The sequence below is a fragment of the Amphiprion ocellaris genome, chromosome 4 (genome assembly GCF_022539595.1).
Source record: "Amphiprion ocellaris isolate individual 3 ecotype Okinawa chromosome 4, ASM2253959v1, whole genome shotgun sequence".
Lineage (NCBI taxonomy): Eukaryota > Metazoa > Chordata > Actinopteri > Pomacentridae > Amphiprion > Amphiprion ocellaris.
This window is the reverse complement of record NC_072769.1, coordinates 5,684,989-5,707,019: the sequence shown is the minus strand read 5'-3', so window position 1 is coordinate 5,707,019 and position 22,031 is coordinate 5,684,989. Positions and strand designations below refer to the sequence as shown.

General features: G+C 40.9%; 3 protein-coding genes across 3 annotated transcripts in view; 1 reads left to right on the top strand and 2 right to left on the bottom strand.

Moving 5' to 3' along the window:
• Positions 1–1,094: 1,094 nt before the first annotated feature.
• dpy30 (dpy-30 histone methyltransferase complex regulatory subunit) lies at positions 1,095–4,401 on the bottom strand. Its single transcript, XM_023296671.3, has 5 exons — positions 4,330–4,401; positions 3,827–3,867; positions 2,610–2,657; positions 2,387–2,529; positions 1,095–1,246 (listed from the first exon to the last, which is right to left on the bottom strand). The coding sequence occupies exons 1-5, from the start codon at positions 4,337–4,339 to the stop codon at positions 1,174–1,176; spliced, it is 315 nt and encodes a 104-aa protein (XP_023152439.1). The 5' UTR covers positions 4,340–4,401; the 3' UTR covers positions 1,095–1,173.
• A 5,718-nt stretch (positions 4,402–10,119) lies between these two features.
• LOC111564580 (3-oxo-5-alpha-steroid 4-dehydrogenase 2-like) overlaps positions 10,120–22,031 on the bottom strand; it is a 30,941-nt gene continuing 19,029 nt past the window's right edge. The window contains exon 5 of the mRNA XM_035945441.2: positions 10,120–10,357. Coding sequence (XP_035801334.1) covers positions 10,291–10,357 — 67 coding nt within the window. The 3' untranslated portion in view covers positions 10,120–10,290. The remainder of the gene's footprint in view (positions 10,358–22,031) is intronic.
• LOC129348710 (uncharacterized) lies at positions 16,131–20,790 on the top strand. Its single transcript, XM_055009671.1, has 2 exons — positions 16,131–16,248; positions 16,340–20,790. The coding sequence occupies exon 2, from the start codon at positions 17,089–17,091 to the stop codon at positions 18,835–18,837; it is 1,749 nt and encodes a 582-aa protein (XP_054865646.1). The 5' UTR covers positions 16,131–16,248; positions 16,340–17,088; the 3' UTR covers positions 18,838–20,790.

Genomic DNA, 22,031 nt, shown 5'->3' with positions numbered 1-22,031 from the left:
AGTCCAGACTCCTCCTGGACAGAACGATGGAGGAGCTTCTGGAGGAGTTCTAGACAAATTCTACATCATTCTGAAGCACTTTTTTCTCTTTGTCGCTTCTATGGTTTTTCAACACTTTTCAATTTGGTAGGAGCTTCAGGATAAACCAGCTGGAGGTTTAGGAAGACGTTTCTACAAACATCTTCCTGAACCTCCAGCTGGTTTGTCCTCCTACATTTTAGACCATTTTGGAGTAATTTAAAAAGAATGTTTTGTAATTTTGGATCAGTTTCGTGTCATTTAGGACAATTTCTTGACATCTTGAGTAAATTCTGAGTCATTTTCGGCAAATCCTTTCATTTTAAACTAGTTTGGAGTCTTCTTTTTTACAATTTTGGACAAATCTTTCCAAGTTCAACTACTTTTGAGTAATTTTTGATAATTTTGGACAAATTTTGAGTCATTTTTTTCCATTTTAAACTGTTTTTGAGTAAGTTTTTTTTCAAAAATTTTTGGACAGATCTTCCCATTTTGAACTAGTGTTGACTAATTTTAGACCATTTTGGAGTAATTTATGGAGAATGTTTTGTAAATTTTGATCAATTTCATGTCATTTCGGACAATTTCTTGATGTAAGCAAATTTTGAGACGTTTTTGGGCAAATCTCGCTATTTTAAGTTTTGAGTAATTTATTGATAATTTCCAAGTAATTCTAGATAATCTTTTGTCATGACTTTTGTCCTCGAGCAAATTTTAGTACTTCTGGACAAATCTTATCAGTTTAAAGTAGTTTTTGGTGAATTTTTGATCATTATGCCGAAAGTTTGGATGAATTTTTGTAATTTCAGGCTAATTTCAGTCATTTACAACTATTTTTTGTCATAAAAGCAAAAGGAAAAACAATAGGTAAATAATAAAGGTAAATAATAAAATAACTTGATCTCAGTGCTGGGAGCCAAAATGACACCTTTTATTCTTGAGGTTTAATTTCACATCAGTGATATTTAACAGGAAAGTCTCTAATGAATCTCTGCTGAAGCTTCTTCTTCTTGACAGCATTCCTCAGAAATGACTGCAGAAGTTTGGTTTGTGGTAAAGAAAATCTCGGAGTCGACTCACTTCAGCTGCTTTATTGAGAATTCTAAAAAGAATCTAGCGGTCGGTTAACAAGCTTCTGCTGGAGGAAAGGTTTCTTTAATTCCTCTCCTCAAACTGGGATTTGTTCTTCAGCAGGAACGCTGCTAGATACTCGATGGGGTTCGGCGGCCTGGAACACAAACACATCAGCTTCATTCACTTCTACTTCTGTCAGTAAAGCTACAATCAAACATCACCTGACCAACGTTTTAACAGGACAGAAAACAGATGATTGATAAAGGATCGATTATTAGGAAGAAACCTCAGAAAAAATTGAGACAAATCAAACGTTCCTCCACATTCAACATGAGTGGTACTATAACTCCTTCTATACCTCCTGATCAGTGGTACTATGACTCCTTCTAGACCTCCTGATCAGTGGTCTAGACTCCTGATTACTGATCAGATGAAATACTCTGCTGTTCTACTGAGAAATATTGCAGTTATTGAGAGTAGATGTAGTTTAGAGTCATTTTAGTGACCTGTGGTTGTGTACTGTATATGCAGTAAATATCTTCTGATTACACTATATGTACATTACATGTACAAAGTATATGTAGTATTTCAGGTGTTGTTCAGTAATTCAGGTGTTGTGCAGTACTTTAGGTGTAGTATTTCAGGTGTTGTTCAGTACTTTAGGTGCAGTATTTCAGGTGTTGTGGAGTACTTTAGGTGCAGTATTTCTGGTGGTGTTCAGTACTTTAGGTGTAGTATTTCAGGTGTTGTTCAGTAATTTAGGTGCAGTATTTCAGGTGTTGTGGAGTACTTTAGGTGCAGTATTTCTGGAGTTGTTCAGTATTTCAGATGTTGTTCAGTATTTCAGGTGTTTAGTACTTTAGGTGCAGTATTTCAGGTGTTGTTCAGTACTTTATGTGCAGTATTTCAGGTGTTGTTCAGTACTTCAGCAGCAGTATTTCAGGTGTTGTTCAGTAATTTAGGTGTAGTATTGCAGGTGTAGTTCAGTACTTTAGGTGTAGTGTTTTAGGAGTTGGTCAGTATTTCAGGTGTAGTTCAGTACTTTACGTGCAGTATTTCAGGTGTTGTTCAGTACTTCAGCAGCAGTATTTGAGGTGCAGTTCAGTACTTCAGCAGCAGTATTTGAGGTGCAGTTCAGTACTTCAGCAGCAGTATTTGAGGTGTAGTTCAGTACTTCAGCAGCAGTATTTCAGGTGTAGTTCAGTACTTCAGCAGCAGTATTTCAGGTGTTGTTCAGTACTTCAGCAGCAGTATTTCTGTACTAGTGCAGTACTCGTAAGTACTGTGGTCCCACCTCTCCTTGGCCAGCACTGACAGCCCCTGCAGCAGGATGGGAACCACCGTCTGGTCCAGGTAGGCTCTGGTGGGCAGCGCCTGCAGGTCCACCTTCTGCTTCAACATCTTCTCTGCACTGGCCTTCTCATTCTCCACCGTCCTCTGAGGAGCAGCAAAGCATGCTGGGAGTTTCACCCTTGCTGCTCAGTGTGTGTGTGTATGTGTGTGTGCGTGCGTGTTACCTGGATGTTGTCTGTCAGGCCGTACTCTGCATGAGGGTTTTCAGACACCTGAGGAGGATCCAGGATCACAGCTTTACACAACGACTGAGGTTAACAGTTTACCTTCACTTCCAGTCTTTGTGCTAAGCCAGGCTAACAGTTTACCTTCATTTCCAGTCTTTGTGCTAAGCTAGGCTAACAGTTTACCTCCACTTCCAGTCTTTGTGCTAAGATATGCTAACACTTCACCTTCACTTCCAGTCTTTGTGCTAAGCCAGGCTAACACTTCACCTTCACTTCCAGTCTTTGTGCTAAGCTAGGCAAACAGTTTACCTTCACTTCCAGTCTTTGTGCTAAGCTAGGCTAACAGTAGCTACTTCCAGTATGGACTGCTTTAATACAGTGTTATGTGCCTGCTGCTTTGTTACTTACAGTTGTGTGTTATTTATAGGTGTGTGTGTTACTTACAAGTGTCTGTTATTTACAGGTGTGTGTTATTTACAGGTGTGTGTTACTTACAGGTGTGTGTTATTTACAGGTGTGTGTGTATGTGTGTTACTTACAGGTGTGTGTGTTACTTACAGGTGTGTGTGTTACTTACAGGTGTGTTTTTTACAGGTGTGTATGTTATTTACAGTTGTGTGTGTTATTTACAGGTGTGTATGTTATTTACAGTTGTGTGTGTTATTTACAGGTGTGTGTGTTATTTACAGGTATTTGTGTTACTTGCAAGTGTGTGTGTGTGTGTGTGTGTGTGTGTGTGTGTGTGTGTGTGTGTGTGTGTGTGTGTGTGTGTTACTTATAGGGCTGGCCCGAACAACAGTTTCTGGGGTCTGGATAGTCGGGCCCTATTAATGACGAATATCCGAATATTCGATCCGTTCCGTAACGTCCAAGTTACGGAGGGGGGCGATGGGGGGGCTGACAGCCAGCCGACCAGAGGTTCAAAGCGAATATTCGGTTCAATCCGTAAGGTCGGAGGCGGCAGTATTAGGATCAGTTCCTATAGTAACGTCACGTTCGGCGAATTCACGAGACGAATACCGATCGCCCGACATCGTCCGGCGAGGGGGGGGATATTCAGATGTCAAAATTAATATCCGGATACCACTATCGGGACCGGATAATCGGGTCCAGCCCTAGTTACTTACTGTGTGTGTTACAGGCATGTGTGTTGTTTACAGGTGTGTGTGTGTTACTTAGAGGTGTGTGTGTGTGTGTGTGTGTGTGCGACTTACAGGTGTGTGTCCCTCCATCAGCTGATCGGCCTCTGACTGATCTGGAAAACAAAGCGGAGTGTTCAGGTGTTTTACAGCTGCTGACGAAGTCCGGGGCTGAGAGCTCCAGAGCCGTTTATTTGATATTTAACAGAACAAAAACTAAAATGTCGGTTTTCTGACTGGGCTCTGGAACGGAGCAGCTCCGGGAAGGATTTAAAAGCTGCAGGTTTCTACCGGAGGCTGGTCCTCGGTTTCTACTGAAGTCGGTTCTGGCGGGTTTACTCCGGTCCGCGTTTCGGTTTCTGACATTAACGGAACCGTTTCTCTCTTTATGGAAACGGCGGTAAATTAGCTTAGCATCACATTAGCTGCTCGTTTTGCGGTGAAAAAAACGCACCGGCCGCTGAACCGGAACTCTGCAGGTTTAACAGGACACCGAATCACGGAACCGAACCCCGAGCACGCAAAGAAAGAGGCGAAATTACAACAGAAACCGGATCAATGGTCGACAATTAACTCACCGTCCGCCATGTTTGTTGTGGCTATTTACACGAAATTTCCGGCGTACGTCATCTCCTTCTTCTTCCTTTTATAAATTTCCGGCAGGCTGGATGCCTTACGGCACATTGCTGCCTCTCACAGGCCAGGGAGAGAATGCAGAATTCAGGTCATTCCTACTTCCAAAGATGTAATCCTGTGGACTTGATAAAGTGAAGGACTGCGTTCACCGTCCTTGCCTGGTTCTCTCTGGGATTAAGGAGACTCCTCATTGTGATTGATTCCATTCCCTCATGTGACATCTTGGCATATAACTGTGTTCTTTGTTCCTCAAACAGGCTGCACTCCATAAGCAGATGTTTCACAGTTTGCTGTTTCCTGCAGGCTCCACATAATCCGTCCTTATGTTTGCCGATTTTAGCTAAATCCCATGCCAGTCCACAGTGTCCAAGTCTTAGTCTTGTCATTAACACAGAGTGTTTTCGCTCATGTCCAAGGTAGCACTGGTCTGCCTTTACACTATTTTGTATTGGGAAGTAATGCCATCCTTTTTCACCATTCTCCCACTGCTTCTGCCACTGAGCTGTAATGACATCCCTGATGATGGAGCGACATTCAGATATCCCGATGTGCACAGTCAATTCAACATCCCCCCTTAATGCCCTTTTAGCCACCATATCTGCCATCTCATTACCCTCTACCCCAATATGGGCGGGCACCCACAGAAACCCTATCATGCCTCCAGCCTGCTCAGCCAAAGCACACACAACCATAGTCTAGTCTTGACCTTATCATTGCCCTGTAAATCATTAATTGAGTGCCCCTTCCAGCACCCCAAGAGCTTCCTGACAGAGAACACATTACATTCACCACTTTCTCACATTTATTCACAACATTATCGATATGTTTTTTCCATGTCAACTTTTCATCAAAATAAACACCCAAAAATTTGAATTCTCTTACCCTCTCAATTGCTTGTCCGTACATATATAACGCTTGAGGTTCAGTTTTTTGTTACCAAAAATCTCATACTTAGTTTTTTCCACTGATACTTTAAATCCCCATTTTCCACCCCACGTAACAATCTCGTTTAGGGCATCCTGCATTCGCTCGGTTATGTGTTTAATATTTCTCCCTCTTTTCCAAACCGCCCCGTCATCTGCGAACAGGGACAGTCCAAAACCAGACCCAAGGTCTTGAAAGATGTCGTTAATCATCACATTAAATAATACTGGGCTGATAACACTCCCTTGGGGTGTTCCGTTATTAATTGCTGTGCCATTTGAATAAGCATTTCCAACCCTAACTTCAATCATCCTGTTCTGCAAGAACTCCTGAATCCAATTAAGCATACGCCCCCGTATTCCAGCCTCACGTAACTTTATAATAAGCCCTTCCTTCCATAGCATGTCATAGGCCTTCTCAATATCAAGAAATACAGCAACAAGTCATTCTTTATTAGCCATTGCTTTCTTAATATCCGACTCTAGGGAAATCACTGAGTCCATGGTGCTCCTCCCTCTGCGGAACCCACTTTGCCTTGGAGTGAACCAACCCTTCTTTTCCAACCTATATACTAATCTATCAGTGACCATCCTTTCCATAACTTTACATAGAACTGCTGTCAGAGCAATGGGTCTATATGACCCTGCCTTTGAAGCATCTTTCCCTGGCTTCAAAACTGGGACCACCACTGCCTGCTTCCAGGAACTAGGAAGAGTTCCTTCCCTCCAAATATTATTTATAAGCGACAATATTTCTTCTAACATTATATCACTTGTTCTCTTAAGGATCTCATAACTTATGCCATCCTTACCAGGGGCTGTTCTCCTCCCTTTTTTTATTGCTCTACGCAATTCCTCCAGTGAAAAATAGAGATTACAACTGTCGCTGTTATCATCATGTACCTCAATTTTATGCATATTTTGTTTAAATGTCTCATTTCTTTTCCTTACCCCTTCTTCACCAAGGTTAACCCCACTATGGATTAGGGCTGCCACAAACAACGAATCGCCAGAGCACGATACGTCATCAAAAGCGGAAGTGAGCGCACAATGCAACAGAAATCACCATATATTATATATGCACAATACAGCGTGGACATCCGCGTTTACGATACAGTGCGGACATCCGCGCTGTAACGTGCATATACTATATATGCACGATACAGCGCGGATGTCAGTGCGTGTTCCGCGCTCCACTCGGATGGTAATTTCTGTTGCATTGCGTGCTCACTTCCACTTTTGATGACGTATCGTGCTCAGTCAATTCGTCGATTCGTCGTTTGTGGCAGCCCTACTATGGATAGACTTAAATTTAGCTTCACACAGTTTTGCTTTTTCCAGATCACTTGTGTAAACCTTACCCTCTTCCTCTAACACTGGAATGTTGTTTTTCCTGAAAATTCCCGACATACGGTGTACTGCCTGCCACATCTCACCCACTGTTGTTTCTATTCCTAATTTACCACAATATCTTCTCCAGCACTCCCTTTTTGCACTTTTAACCACCCTCCTAGCCTTCGCTCTCAGTCTCTTGTACTCTATTGCTCTACACTCCATAGGACTTTATCTCAAAGCCCTGTAGGCTTGATTCCTCTCTCGTATCGCTTCATCACATGCTCTGTTCCACCATGGCACACTTATCTTCCTCTTAGGGTTTTTCTTCACAGGGATACATTTACAAGCACTGCTCATAAGAGCTTCACATATGTTGTTATTCCACTCATCTATTGTCCCTTTCCCCTTGACTCCCTCAATAGCTTTATTACAATTAACTAAAAATTGTTCCCAATCTGCCTTACAATAGTTCAAGTATTTTGTCCTTTCCTGCACTTCTGTGAATAAGGATTTTTTAAATCTCAGGAGAATTGGAAAATGATCACTCCCTATTGTATACCTGTCCATACAGTCCCATTCTCCCACCCTTGCCATATCACAGGAAGCTCTTTCATATCCTGGGACCACAAAGTCTAAGCACGGCTTGAGCCATGTTTCCTGAATGCATAGCAATTCTGGTAAAACCTTAAATTTGTCGACAAATCTCTTAAATTCCTGCCCATTTGCTATCAAGCTCCTTGCATTCCATTGCAGGATGTAAAACATCAGCAGTTTAACAATCATCTTCATTCATTTCCATGTTTCCTTCTTCAACATGATCCTCACTTCTGTCTGTACACCTTCTTTCTTTCCTCCTCTTTTCATACACTACACGCTTCTGCTTCACGTACATGTGCAGCTCCTCTGGGCCCAGAAACGCCTCCTCAAGAAATCATTCCGCAGCATCAACTACCACTTTAATGATATCAGACCTTTTGGTTTGGTTTCTTGCTGTCCATAGTACATCTGCCATGAATGCAAGGAGTGATTGCGTCCCTATTATCTGCCTTGGAGCCACAGGCGGAGAGGAAGCAGCACTTGCTTCTACTGCCCTGGGAGGCTCCCCTGGTCCCCTTACTTTCTTCAAGGTGTCTGCATATGACATTTTCCCCTCTACTCTCATTTTCTCTACCTCCAAAGCTCTTACATGATGCTCACATCCTCTGAAGGAGGCTATATGGTTCCCCCCACAGTTACAACACCTAACTTCCTCAGTCTGACACTGCGCAAAGTCATGATCCCCTCCACATTTCCAGCACCTTTTATTTCCCCTACACACTGCAGCTACGTGCCCAAAGCGCTGGCACTTGTAGCAGCGCAGACGGGGGCGAACATATTGCTTCACCTGGAAGCTCATATAGCCCAAGTGGACTCGCATCGGTATTGTTTCCTGTTTAAATGTAAGCAACACAGCTGCGCCAGTCTCTTTGAACCTACGTGCAGCCTCTATTTCAGCTCCTTTCAGGCTTTTTACAATCGCACTTTCTGTTATCTCAGGACTTATGTATATCACTCCCTTTGCGTTTTGAGCCTTTCCAGGAATGAAGCACTCAACAGGCCTGTTAAGCAGATGGCGAACTTTCATGGCATTCAATCGCTGGGCTTCAGAATTACAGAACACATATATATTTCCATTCAACAACCTTTTCACATTTAGCACACTCCCCATTTTATTTTTTAGCTCCTCTGACAGGCTGAGAGAGTTTAAGGCTTTGTCGCTTTTATCCTTAAACTTAACAACAATCTTAAACCCACTTTCCTCTCCAATCTTTGCCATTTTCCTCATGTCCTCAGCCTCCTCACTTTCACTCCCATTCTCTGACCTGTCTCGTTTGTTCGTACTTTGTTGGCTACTCTACCCCTCTTCCCTCTGACTCCCTCTCGGAGCCATAGCAGTCCCCTTTCGAGGAAGCCTGGGAGTCAAGTCCAATAGTCCACTATCCAAAACTCGTAAATATAAGGAAATAATGTCTACCCGCCAAGTTTGCCCAACTCTCACGAGAGCCTCCTCTTCCGCTCTGCTGATTCCGCCGCCGTCCGAATACGATGACGTACGCTCGGCGTACGTCATCGTATTCGGACGTTACGTACAAACGTTTGCTTTGCTTCAAATTAAAAGCGGCTGGATTAGATTTATTAATATTTCACAGTAAAAGTCCTTCAGTTTATTACTGACATGAACGCAATATTTGTGTTTTAAGTGTTCTTAGATTTTACGTTAAACTGTGAAAAATCTGAGTTTTAAATTTAAATATGAACTTTGGATAAATCAGTTTCAAAAGAAATTTATTTTTATATTTTTGGATTTCTCTTTTTATCACTTCATGAATCAGAAAATACAGTCAGTGAGAAAACATGTCCATGTTTTTAGAATTAAAATCCTTAAATCTGCGAATGATCCATGGGTCTTTCTCAGAGCAAGTAAAATCATGTTTTCCACGTTTGAAGACATAAAATCAGGCTATGAGTGTACAAAGAATGAAGATAGGAATGAAGAAGGTTGTTTTCTTGCAGTATCTTTGTAATGAAAAGTTATTTCATTTTCCAGCTGTTCTTCAAAAAACATGTTTTTGATTCCATTCTATTAAATGTTTTAAGTCACCTTTAATACTTTTAAAGAAATTGTGATATCTGTATTGACAAAATATTACAAAGACAAGACACAAAATGACCAAAATGGGACACAAAACGAGACACAAATGAGACACAAAACAAGACACAAAACGACCAAAATGAGACACAAAACGACCAAAAATGAGACAAACAAAACAAGAGACAAAAAATTTGACAAAAAAGTTAAAAACGACAAAAAATCGGCACGAACGAGACAAAAAATGACAAAAACAAGAAACAAAATGATAAAAACATGAGACAAATGACTAAAGTCAGACAATCGAAAGACAAAAAAACCACAAAAACAAGACAAAATATTACAAAAAATGACACACAAAACGGCAAGAATCAGACACAACTTGACAATAGTGAGAAACAAAAATGACAAAAAATGAGACAAACAACACAAAAAAAACAAGAGACAAAAAATTAGACAAAAAAGTTACAAAACAACAATAACAGACAAAATATTACAAAAATGAGACACAAAACGACAAAAGAACAACGAACAATCTAGTATTTTACTTTCTGATCAAAACAACCTGTCATGGTCTACGAATGATTTTAAATTTATAGTTTTACTAATTTACAATCTGCAGTTAATGTCTTCTCTGGAATTTTTACACTTCGAGGGCCAGATTGGACCCTCTGGAGGACTGCTTTTGGCCCACGGGCCTCATGTTGGACACCCCTAGTCTCAGGGTTAAAACATTTCAGAGAGAACCTTCTGCTTTCTCCTGGTGTGGACCTGGTTGGACCACTAGACTGGTATCAGGCTTCATTATAACCAGAACTAACAGCAGCAGCTTCAATGACTCCACATTTCAACGTCTTTCATTTCATTTATTTCCAATTTTTCATCATCTGCAGCTTCACACCAGACAGTAGGATCAGTATCAACACAGATTAATAACACAGATTAATATTATAGTTTAATAACACAGATTAAGAACACAGATTAATAACCCAGATTAATACTACAGACATGTAAGGTCAGAGGATGAAGGGCACCAGAGCCTTCCTGCAGCGAGGATAGTCCTCAAACCGCCGCTGATAATCTCTGTAGAACACAGAAGACAAACAGAATTAATGGATTCAGAAAAAACTCCTGATTTCAGCTTTTCTTCACCATCAGTGTGGGGCTGTAGCTTTAAAGATGTTCTCAGAAACTCTACAAAAACAACTGTTTGTTCCCCAACGTACCTCCAGTTAGCACCTTTAGCTGTCTAGTAGCAACATTAGCTGACTGTTAGCAACACTAACCGACTGGTAGCACCATTAGCTGACTGTTAGCTACACTATGACTCTGTTAGCGACACTAGCTGACTGTTAGCAACACCAACCGGCTGGTAGCAACACTAACTGACTGGTAGCAACACTAACCAACTGTTAGCAACACCAACCGACTGGTAGCTGACTGGTAGCAACACTAGCTTATTGTTAGCACCATTAGCTGACTGTTAGCGACATTAGCTAACTATTAACCACACTATGACTCTGTAGGGTTACCACCCGTCCCTTAAAATACGGACTCATCCTTTATTTGACAATTAATTGCTGCGTCCCGTATTGAATCAATACGGGACGCAAATTGTTCCGTATTTTCATAAATGTCCCATACACGTCTGTCCCATACACGTCTGTCACACACTCATCAAAACCGTATAGTGAACAAAATAAAACAGGAAATATTAAGGGCAGCCAATTTCATGTTCCTTAGACCTATGTAGCGAGGACCCGATGCGAGGTCCAGCGAATAGATCTCAGACTTCCCTGCATGTCCGGTCCTGCCCGGTCCTGTCTCTGGTTGCCTGGTTACAGACGCTGCTGCACCCGCGCGTTTAAAAATGTCTACACCTGAAACTCCACCATGTCCAAAAAAAGCAAAAACGTCTGCAAATGTACAGACATGAGTGTGAAGACTCGAACCCCTGGCAATAGGTACAGGGCAAACTGTGTTTTCTGTTGCTCATGGACTGGCTGAAGTTAGGCAGCAACAACATGTAAGAAACATGAGAACAGAGAGAACCCAACCAGCAGGTCACAGTCACAATCATCTCCTGAAGTCTGATGTGATCAGATAGATTAGTATATGGTTGTGAATTTACCAGAGGATGCTTATAATCATGCTGATGTGGCCTAAGTTGTTTATTATTATTTTAAACGCTTTTTAGTTTTTAATAAACATTTGTTTAATAGCCTATATGTAATCAATGGCCTTTGCCTATCTAAAGAATAACTCACTCAAAACTCTAATAAGTTAACAGTACTAAACAACTAAATCAATAAATACATGCATACACACATAAATAAGTTAATACATTAACTGTGTGAAGGTAAGATTTTACGGAGCCCCTCTGGTGACATGGTAAAAAAAAAAAAAATTGTGGCCACAATATAGCTATAACATGCGCACGAAAGACTAATTCGTTCGCACCAAATACTAATTCGTTCGCACGAAATACTTATTCGTTCACACGAAATACTAATTCGTTCGCATGAAATACTAATTCGTGGCCACAAAATACTAATTTGTGGTCACGAATTAGGTACAACGTGCACACGAAATACTAATTTGTGGCCACGAAATAGGTATAATGTGCCAGTTCGGTAAAGTTGGAAAGATATTCACAGATTTGGACTTCCGGCATCAATAACTAATGAGATATATGTTGTAAAAACATAAACAATGCCTCTTTCAAATCGTTGTAAGCTAGACAATGTGCTACGAGGCCAGTTTTATCAAAAGTCGCTGTCTTTCCAGCTGCAGAAATAACATTGATGTCTATGCACAGCCGGCTGTGTGACAAGTGAACAGGGACCGTCTGCAAATAGCAAAACCGCTGCAACAGCGAAAAGAGACACTACACAAATATTCAATTACTTAACTTTTATACACTGTAGTGTCACCAAATTTACTGCAGCCATCAATTGTCTTCTGCTGGTCATACAACAACTCTTTATTTGGTGCTAAACTAAAAAGAATTCTAAGGAATTTTTATTAGTAATAACATTCAATCACTTAACTCTTATACACTGTAATGTCACAAATTCACTGGAGTAGTTGCAGTATGACCTACTGGTCATACTGCAACCCTTGGCTTGATATTAAATATTAAAATCTGAATTTTAAGAAATTTTTATAGTAAATAAAATTCAATCACTTTACTCTTAACCACTGCAGAAAAAATAAACTCCATCCAACCATCAAAAGGGTCCTACTGTTATGATCCTGCTCCAGCCTCTGCCCTTCTTCCTCCTTTTCTCTTTTTCCTTCTTCCTCCCATTGTTCCTCATCTGTTTGTTTTGACCTGTCTCTCTCTGGCTCCCTCTGCCTGTCATCTCTCCCTCCTGTCTCTCTCCATTCACTCGCCCCCTTGCTCTCCCTGCTTCACCTGCCTGCACTCTGTTTTGCTGATTACTGCAATGAGTGTCACCTGCAGTAATTAGTTCACACCATTCACCTGTTCTCCACCTATTTAAGCTCTGTCCTTTCATTCACTGCCTGCTGGATCATTGATTCACATCCCTTCATGGCTTCTGCTGCATTCCCTGATTCTGTTTCTCCCCACCAAGCCTTCTACCCCCTGTCAGCTTCAGCCCTTGGACTCAACAGATTCCCCCATCCTGGATTTCCCTCTCATGGACTCAGTTCAACTCCTGTCTGTTCTTGGATACTCCCCAGTCTTCAGTCTCCCAGTTTTGTTTCCCCACTAGCTTCTGATTCCCTGAGCCTGCCTAGCCCTTAGTTCTGTTTTCCCCTGGTTTTTGTAAGTACAATGCTGTGTTGTTTGGTTCAGTTTATTCCTGTTTGGTTTTGTGGTTTTTGTAGGTTTAGTAGTGTAGTTTCTTTTAGTGTTAGATTCGGTTTAATTTATCTCCTGGTTTGTTTTTCCTTTTCTGTATTGGGTTAGTTATTTGGTTGAATAAATCTTCTTCCGTAATTCACCTGTCTGCCAGTGTTCTGTGTGCTTGCGCTTGGGTTCTCCTGCTTCCCTCGTAACTCCTACTGATCATACCTTCAGGTTTTTTCTTCCAAGTACTGTATTGTCCGTACAGTCCTTAACTGGGAAAATATTATTAGCTGTTTAACATTATGATTTAAATGAATCAGTTAACGCTGCAGCCTTGTAAGAAGGCATCTTATTGTCTTTCTTCCCAATCATCAGTACTTGAGGACACAGTCTGAACAGTTTAGTTTGGTATATAGGTGTTATCTGATCCTCTCTTTGATGAGGATTCCAGGTTCCATTACTATTCAGTATCATGTATTTGGACAAACAGGTGCATTGTGGATCTAAGGGTGCTTTCACACCTACGTCTTTTAGTCCGCTTAAAGCGGACTGGAGTCCGCAACACCTGCAAGTACGGTTCGTTTGGGCTGATGTGAAAGCATACCAGATTTTTTTTGGTTCGGACTAACGAACCGCACCGAGACCACCTGCGGGAGGTGGTCTCGGTCCGCTTCTATGTGAACTCCAGTTCGGTTCGCTCCTGGTGAGAACACAAACCTGTCTCCATTCGGACCACTTGATGGCGCAGCAGACTTTTTGGTCTACGGGAGCTTCCGTAGCAACCTGCACAGGGAATTTTACGCCAATCAGCGTACACCTACGTCATCGTAAACGCCTTGTTTTGTAAACGGCGCCGCCAAACGACTGGGGGGAGATGTAACATTAATTGGAGTAGGTTCACCTGTGAAAACACTGGTGTGAATGCGAACCGAACCAGTTGAAAATAGCAACATTGTAACAACTTTTGGGTCCAAACGAACCACTTTAGTGGACTAACAGGTGTGAAAGCACCCTAAAAATATAGTACCACATACATTAAGAGAAGAGCCATCAAAGCTAATTTACTCATTGAAGAGGTTTATCTTCCGTGAGAATCTGCATTGACTTACACTAAGAAAGTATTTCCACATGCAATGCTCGCAGTTAGCTCAGCTGCCCGATCCCACAGATCCACTCCGGACACGTCATGATTAAAGAAAAAATATAAACTCTCCGGTTTATTTTGTTCTCCAAAATATAATTCCACAGACAGGAAAAAAGCGGCTGGCTAAGATACTTGTAATTCTTGCTGGACGCAGGTAAGAAAACTGTATGCTTCTCTATCGAGCACAGACAGAACTGTCGTAAAACGAAACATAAACAAACATCTGCATCTACGGTTGAGACGTTAAAGGGCAACTACGCCTTTTTCATCAACATGTACACACATAATCAAACTTCATCATATAAAAATGAAACTCAAATCATATTAAATTATATTTTCAATAAGCTACTCCATTTTAGCCACTACACTCATAATCCTTAAACTTCACACACAAGCATGCACACTAAAGAGTGTACACAACTTCACATGGCAATAAACGACCCAAATAAAATAAAATTCAGTTACTTTTGGTTATTAATGTTCCATAATCTACCAAAAAAATGGATGAGCACTTTTATCTGTTACAACAAAAAATATCTGAGATATATAACAACAATTTCAATACTAATAAAAAAAAATCCTTAAAATCATGAAAAATAGTTAAATATCAAACCAAGAGTTGTAGTATGATCAACAGGAGCCAATTGATAGTTGGACAGAGTGTAATGCAGTACATAAGAGGGAAGTTACTGAATTTTATGACTAATAAAATAATAAGACAATAATAAAAATTCCTTAAAGTTCAGATTTTTTTTATTTAATATCAAACCAAGAGTTGTAGTATGACCAGCAGGAGACAGCTGAAGGCTCCAGTGATTTTGGTGACACTGTAGTACATAAGAGTGAAGTAACTGAATTTTATTTACTATAAAAATTCCTTAAAATTCAGATTTTCATATTTAATATCAAACCAAGAGTTGTAGTATGACCAGTAGGAGACAACTGATGGCTGCAGTGATTTTGGTGACACTACAGTAAATAGGAGTGCAGTTATTGAATATTTGTGTAGTGTCTCTCTTTGCTGTTTGCAGCGGTTTTGCTATTTGCAGACGGTCCCTGTTCACTTGTCACACAGCTGGCTGTGCATAGACATTGATGTTATTTCTGCAGCTGGAAAGACAGCTACTTTTGATAAAGCTAGCACATTGTCTAGCTTACAACGATTTGAAAGAGGCACTGTTTATGTTTTTACAACGTATATCTCATGAGTTATTGATGCCAGAAGTCCGAATCTGTGAATATCTTTTCAACTTTACCGAACTGGCACATTATACCTATTTCGTGGCCACAAATTAGTATTTCGTGTGCACGTTGTACCTAATTCGTGGCCACAAATTAGTATTTTGTGGCCACGAATTAGTATTTCGTGCGAACGAATTAGTATTTCGTGCGCACGTTATAGCTATATTGTAGCCACATTTTTTTTTTTTTTACCATGTCACCAGAGGGGCTCTGTAAAGATTTAGATTAAAAAAAAATCTGTACAGAATTTCTTTGTCCAGTATTCTGCATTCAGTTGTTTCTCTTTGCAGAATCCAGTATTGTACACTGGTTGCTCTTTTTTTTTTCTTTTACCCTCTGCAATCCCTACCCAGATCCCAACATGTCCTTTTTCTTTTTTTCTTCAAGAAAGGTGCGCGCAGCACTGCGCAGCAGCCGGAGCTGTCATTGGCAGGGCAGCTCAAATGAAATTTCGTTGTATATGAAAATGTGCAATGACCAATAAAGACTGATTGATTGATTACATTTTATTAGTGTAACTGCCATATTTTCATTTCCCTGTATTTTGTGTATTTTGATATTATTATGGTTCGACGCCACTAGAGGGCGCTGTGGTGCTGAGTAAGAGGTTAATTGCACCAGAAGAAGCGATCTCAGAGAAGAAGAAACGATCTGAGAGAAAAGAAGCATGAAAAGGGCTAAGACGAAAGGTTAAAAGTTTAAGAAGATAAGATAAATAAGAAGAAAGAAGAAAACCCAGGCTAATTCCTCTCTCGGTACTCAGCCAACGAGGTATTTTGTCTGTTTTATTTTGTAGTAGTTTTATTTTGCCGATTGTCTTTATATTCTGTAAGCTAATTGTTGTTTCGTCTGTGTTTTTTAGTTTTCACAGTGGTATTTATGAATCTGTGGATTCAATAAATTCATCAGTTTGAGAAAGCCACTTGTGTCTGTCGGTACCTGGAGGAATTATAGTGAAAACTCGGGATTGATCTGCGCGAGTGGAGACCACATGGCAAGGCGGCATGATCATAGGAGCAGCAGTCTTGTCAGAGCGTGATCAGCACATGCACGGAGCGGAACTGTGAAGGGACAGTGGAGCCGGGAGCGCGCACGCGACCAAAAGCACGCAGTTTGAAGAGCAACAGTTCAAGATAAGGCCATAAGAAACTTGGACACTCACAAGTCAAGAGTTTGTCTACAGTTAAAGGGCAAGTTTAAAGGTTGACTAATCGAACTGTGAATGAAAGTAAGGTCCTGCCATCCCAGTTTTTTCTGTTTATAAGTGACAGCTACCCTAAGTTTAAAGGCACACAATTTGAAGAACAGAGATGTTTGATTTTATTTGTGGACATCTCTAACAGTCAAGTGAATGCTGTATTTTATGTTAAAGGTTTAAAACATACATAATTCATATTTTGAGTACATTCTGAGAGTAAGTTGATTTAAGAGCAATTTAAGTTAAATTTTATATTTCTTTACTAAGGATATAAATTGCATTATATTTCATTTTGCCCTTGACTACAAGGAATAAGAAGTTTATGTGTTCAAGTGCTCACAGTCAAAGCTAACTTTCAGTGTACATAACATATTTTTCACAATTTAGTGACAAGTTAATGATAATACATTAAAATGACTGAGCTAAGTGAGTCCACAGTTAGCACGGAGGTTAGTGCAGACCTCCCAAAACAGTCTGAAGAAGAAGAAGTCACTGATTTAAGTGAGCAGCAAGAACTGTTGCAACCAAGGAGAAGCCAGAGAGTGAAAACACTCACAGAGAAAGGAAGAGGAATGCAGGATGAAAGAATTAAAGGACTCCAGCAAAGATTTAACTACAACTACGAAAAGTGGAGAACATGTGCTAAATCATCCAAACAGCCTCTCTCTCAATCAGACCCCTTAAGTGAAGACCTACTTGAAGACATTATTGGTGATGTTGCAGGTCTAAGGGCAGATGTCACTAAGGTGTATGATGAGTTACGAAAACTCATCCCACCAGATCAAGAGACACGTCGCAGAGTAGATCTATGTGTGGAGATCTCAGGGTTTATTGTGAATAGAGCAACCAATCGATTGGATGGAAAAGAGGAAGAGGAAGTAGACTGGCCAGATGCTGGCTCCCTCTTTCAGACAAGTAGTAAGTCAGGCTCCTTTAACACAACTAAGAGCATGTCTGAGCATTCAAGTAGATCCTCTGTTAAGCATCAAGAAGCTGCAGCAGAAGCAGCTGCAAGTCGAGCTGTTCTCAAAGTATTACAAGAACAAGAAAGGGAACAGCAAGAGATTCAAAGACTTGAAGCTGAGGTCAGGAAAAGGGCTGCAGAGCAAGAAGCGTTGGCTAAACAAAGGCGTTTGGAAAGAGAAGCAGAAGAAATTCGACTGAGAATGCAAAGGGAAGCTGATGAAGCCAAGTTAAAGGCTCAACAAGATGAGGAGTTTGCAGCTCTGCAAAAAACACTTGAAGAGAAGAAAAGAAAGGTACAACACCTGGAAAAGGTTAAGGATCTCAAGGCAGCACAAGCGAGGATGCAGGTGTATGACCAAATGAGTGTAACACATGAGCATAAAGTTGATGTAACAAAGGTTGAAACAGAAGTTAAAGATGATAAACATGTAAGTTTCCCATCTCTGCTTGGACAAGTCTTACCCCAAGCTTCATCCACCTCTACAAGTGATGGTACATCAGATCTTGTTAAATTGCTAGCTAGTGCTCTAAGTGACAGTCGTATTCCCGTCCCTGAACCAGCAGTGTTTAGTGGGGATCCCTTAAGATACAGTGACTGGAAACTTTCATTTCAAACACTGATAGAACAAAAGAACATCCCGGACAATGAGAAAATATTCTACCTTCGGAGATATGTGGGCGGACAAGCTAAGAGTGCACTTGAAGGATACTTCCTGCTTGGAACTGAGTCCGCATATGTCGCTGCATGGAAGATTCTGGATGAAAGGTACGGAAATCCATTTATAATCGCCAAAACTTATAGAGACAAGCTACAAGCGTGGCCCAAAATTACCTCAAAGGACAGTTTTGAGCTAAGGGACTTTGCAGACTTCTTGCGCAGTTGTGAAGCAGCAATGGTTCACATCAAGTCTTTGGAGATTCTTAATGACTGTAATGAGAACAGAAAGATTCTCTCCAAGTTACCAGACTGGCTCACTGCTAGCTGGAACCGCAAAGTCATGGAAATCGAAGAACAAACAGGTCAATTTCCCACGTTCAGCCAGTTTGTCACGTTTCTAACAAGAGAAGCAAAGATTGCTTGTAACCCTGTTACATCGCTGCAGTCACTAAAGCAAAGTGATCTTGAAAAGTCAGAAAGGCCGAAACCCACAAGGCAGAGACAAGTTGGAGCTAAAACACTGACTACAACTTCATAAGAAAGGACACAACAGACATGTATATTCTGTAAGAAACCCAAGCACAGTCTATACAAATGCAGACATTTTCTGGAAAAAGCTGTGTCAGACAGGATCAAGTTCATTCAGTCAGAAAAGCTATGTTTCGGTTGTCTTAAACCAGGTCACCACTCAAAAGACTGTACCAACCGCAATGTTTGTGAAAAGTGCAGTAGAAAGCATCCTACCTGTCTTCGTGAAGATAGAATTAAAACCAAAGAAGAACAAAAACAACCACCAGATAAGCCAAACTCAAGTAATGAAAAACCAAGTCAAAACGAACGAGCTCAAGAACAAGTTACAACCACAGCTACGACAAACAGAGTTGTCAGTCAAGAAAGTAACACACAAACAGCTGCAATCATTCCTGTGTGGCTTTCATCTTCTACAAAATCCAAAGAAGTCCTCCTATATGCCTTACTGGACTCGCAAAGTGACACAACTTTTGTTCTCAGTGAAGTTGCAGACTCGCTAGAGACAAATCAAGAACCTGTCAAGTTAGAACTTTCTACCATGTCTTCTCAGACTACAGTTGTTCAGTCTCACAGACTTCAAGATCTTCAAGTCCGTGGCTTTAACTCAAGCAAGAGCATTGCTCTACCTCCTACATATACACGAGAGTTTATCCCAGCCAACAAAGCTCACATTCCAACTAGTGAGACAGCTAAAGCTTGGCCACATTTGGAACACCTACAATCTGAATTCGCACCTCTCCAAGATTGTGAAGTAGGATTGTTGATCGGTTACAACTGCTCACAAGCTCTTCTTCCAAGAGAAATTGTGTCTGGCAAAGAAGACGAGCCGTACGCTCAGCGGACAGATCTTGGTTGGAGCATCGTTGGAAAAACTAATCCTTGTTTGAATTATGGAGATGCAATTGGGATCAGTCATCGCATTATTGTCAAGAAAGTCATTCCAGAGCTCGGACCCTCTGTAAAGCTTCAGAAGAAAGTCCACTATGTAAACAGGACAAAGGTAAAAGACATCACTCCTTCAGACATTGTCAAAGCACTTGAAGCAGACTTCTCTGAAAGAGCCATTGATGACTCTCCTGTGTCCCAAGAAGATTTGAAGTTTCTCAAGAAACTCAGTGAGAATATCAAACAAAACGAAAGTGAACACTATGAGATGCCATTACCATTTCGTGACGAAAGACCCAAATTACCAGACAACAAAATATGTGCAATGCATCGTCTTAAGTGTCTGGAAAAGAGACTAAGGAAAGACAAAACATACTGCAATGATTACACACATTTCATGAATGACATCATCTCAAGAGGTGATGCTGAAAGGGTCCCTGATGAAGAGTTAGAGAACAGTCCGGCATGGTATATTCCACACCATGGGGTCTACCACCCGCACAAACCAGGAAAGATCAGAGTAGTATTTGATGCCTCTGCCAAGTACCAAGACACTTCCCTCAACGACCATCTGTTAACCGGTCCTGACCTGACGAATGCATTGGTTGGCGTTCTTTGTCGTTTTCGCAAAAGTTCGGTCGCATTCATGTGTGATATAGAACGAATGTTTCACCAATTCCATGTCACTAAAGAAGATCAGGATTATTTAAGGTTTCTCTGGTGGGAGAAGGGAGATCTGGAAGCAACACCAGCAGTCTATCGAATGAAGGTCCATCTTTTTGGAGCAGCGTCTTCACCAGGCTGCGCCAACTTTGGCCTGAAACATCTTGCAGCACAAGGACAAAGTCGATTCCAAGAGAATGCTATACGCTTCATACAAAGAAACTTTTATGTTGATGACGGCTTGGCAAGCGTTCCTACTGAAAGTGAAGCCATTCAACTTATCAAAGACTCAAGAGAGCTATGCTCTACAGGAAAGTTAAGACTTCACAAGTTTGTGTCCAATAGTAATCATGTTATGTCCACGATTCCTGAAGAAGAACGTGCCACAGTTAAAGATCTGGACATGTCTCTAAGTTTACCACATATTGAAAGAGCTTTTGGAGTTGAATGGTGCATCACATCAGACGCCTTCAAGTTCAGAGTTCAAGTCAATCAATCAATCAATCAATCAAGATTTATTTATAGAGCACTTTACAACACTCAAAGGTGACCAAAGTGCTTTCCAGTTAAAATCAAACAATAAAATTAGAATAAAAGCAAATTAAAATAAAGGAACATTAGAACACATGTCAACAAATAAAATCAAGATAAAATAAGATAAAATAAAATAAAATGTCCCCACATTACTCAGTATTAAAAGCCAGTCTGAAAAGATGTGTTTTGAGCCGGGCTTTGAAAAGGCCAAAGTCAGTGATGGTGCGCATGTCAGGAGGCAGTTTGTTCCAAAGTCTTGGTCCAGCGACTGAAAAGGCTCGATCACCCCAGTGTTTGTACCTGGCCCTAGGGACTTCCAGAAACAGCTGTTTAGAGGACCTTAACGCCCTGTTAGGGTTTCGGACAGAAAGAAGTTCTGTTAAATAAATAGGCGCAAGGCCGTTGAGGGCTTTAAAAACGAAAAGCAAAATTTTAAAATCTATCCTAAAAGAAACTGGAAGCCAGTGGAGGGAAAAGAGGACCGGGGTGATGTGCTGACGCCTTGAAGTGTTCGTCAGGAAACGGGCTGCCGCATTTTGCACCAACTGGAGGCGGCTCAGGGCTGACTGGGAAACACCAACATAAAGAGCGTTGCAATAGTCTATTCGTGAGCTGATAAAAGCATGAATAGTCCTTTCAAGGTCGGTGCGATTTAAAAAAGGCTTTACTTTAGATAAAAGACGTAATTGATAAAAACTCGCTCTGACCACGTTGTCGATCTGTTTGACGAATGTAAAACTGCTGTCAAAAGTAACCCCAAGGTTCTTTACAGACGGTTTTAGCTTTGAAAACACAGAGTCCAAAGCCACAAGAACATTGTCACCAAATAAAATGAACTCAGTCTTGTCCTCATTTAGATGGAGGAAATTTTTCCCCAGCCATGACTTGATGTCATTGATGCAGTGTGTGAGGGACTGAAGAGCACCACTTTTGTTTGGGAACACCGGTAAATACAACTGGAAATCATCGGCGTAGCAGTGAAATGCTAAATTATGCCTTGCTATAATTGACCCCAGTGGCAACATATACAATGAAAATAGCGAAGGGCCCAAAATGGAGCCCTGGGGAACTCCACAAAACAAAGAGGCAACAGAGGAGGAGAAGTCGCCAATCATTACA

Bases quoted from the DNA above. Each gene is read 5' to 3' on its own strand.
- dpy30 (XM_023296671.3), bottom strand. The intron at 2,658-3,826 runs GTAAGTCGCACA...GATCCTCCTCAG, and splicing joins TGATGGAGGGACACACACCT to GTGTCTGAAAACCCTCATGC. The intron at 2,530-2,609 runs GTAACACGCACG...GCTGCTCCTCAG, and splicing joins GCCTGACAGACAACATCCAG to AGGACGGTGGAGAATGAGAA.
- LOC129348710 (XM_055009671.1), top strand. From the start codon at position 17,089: ATGACTGAGCTAAGTGAGTCCACAGTTAGCACGGAGGTTAGTGCAGAC.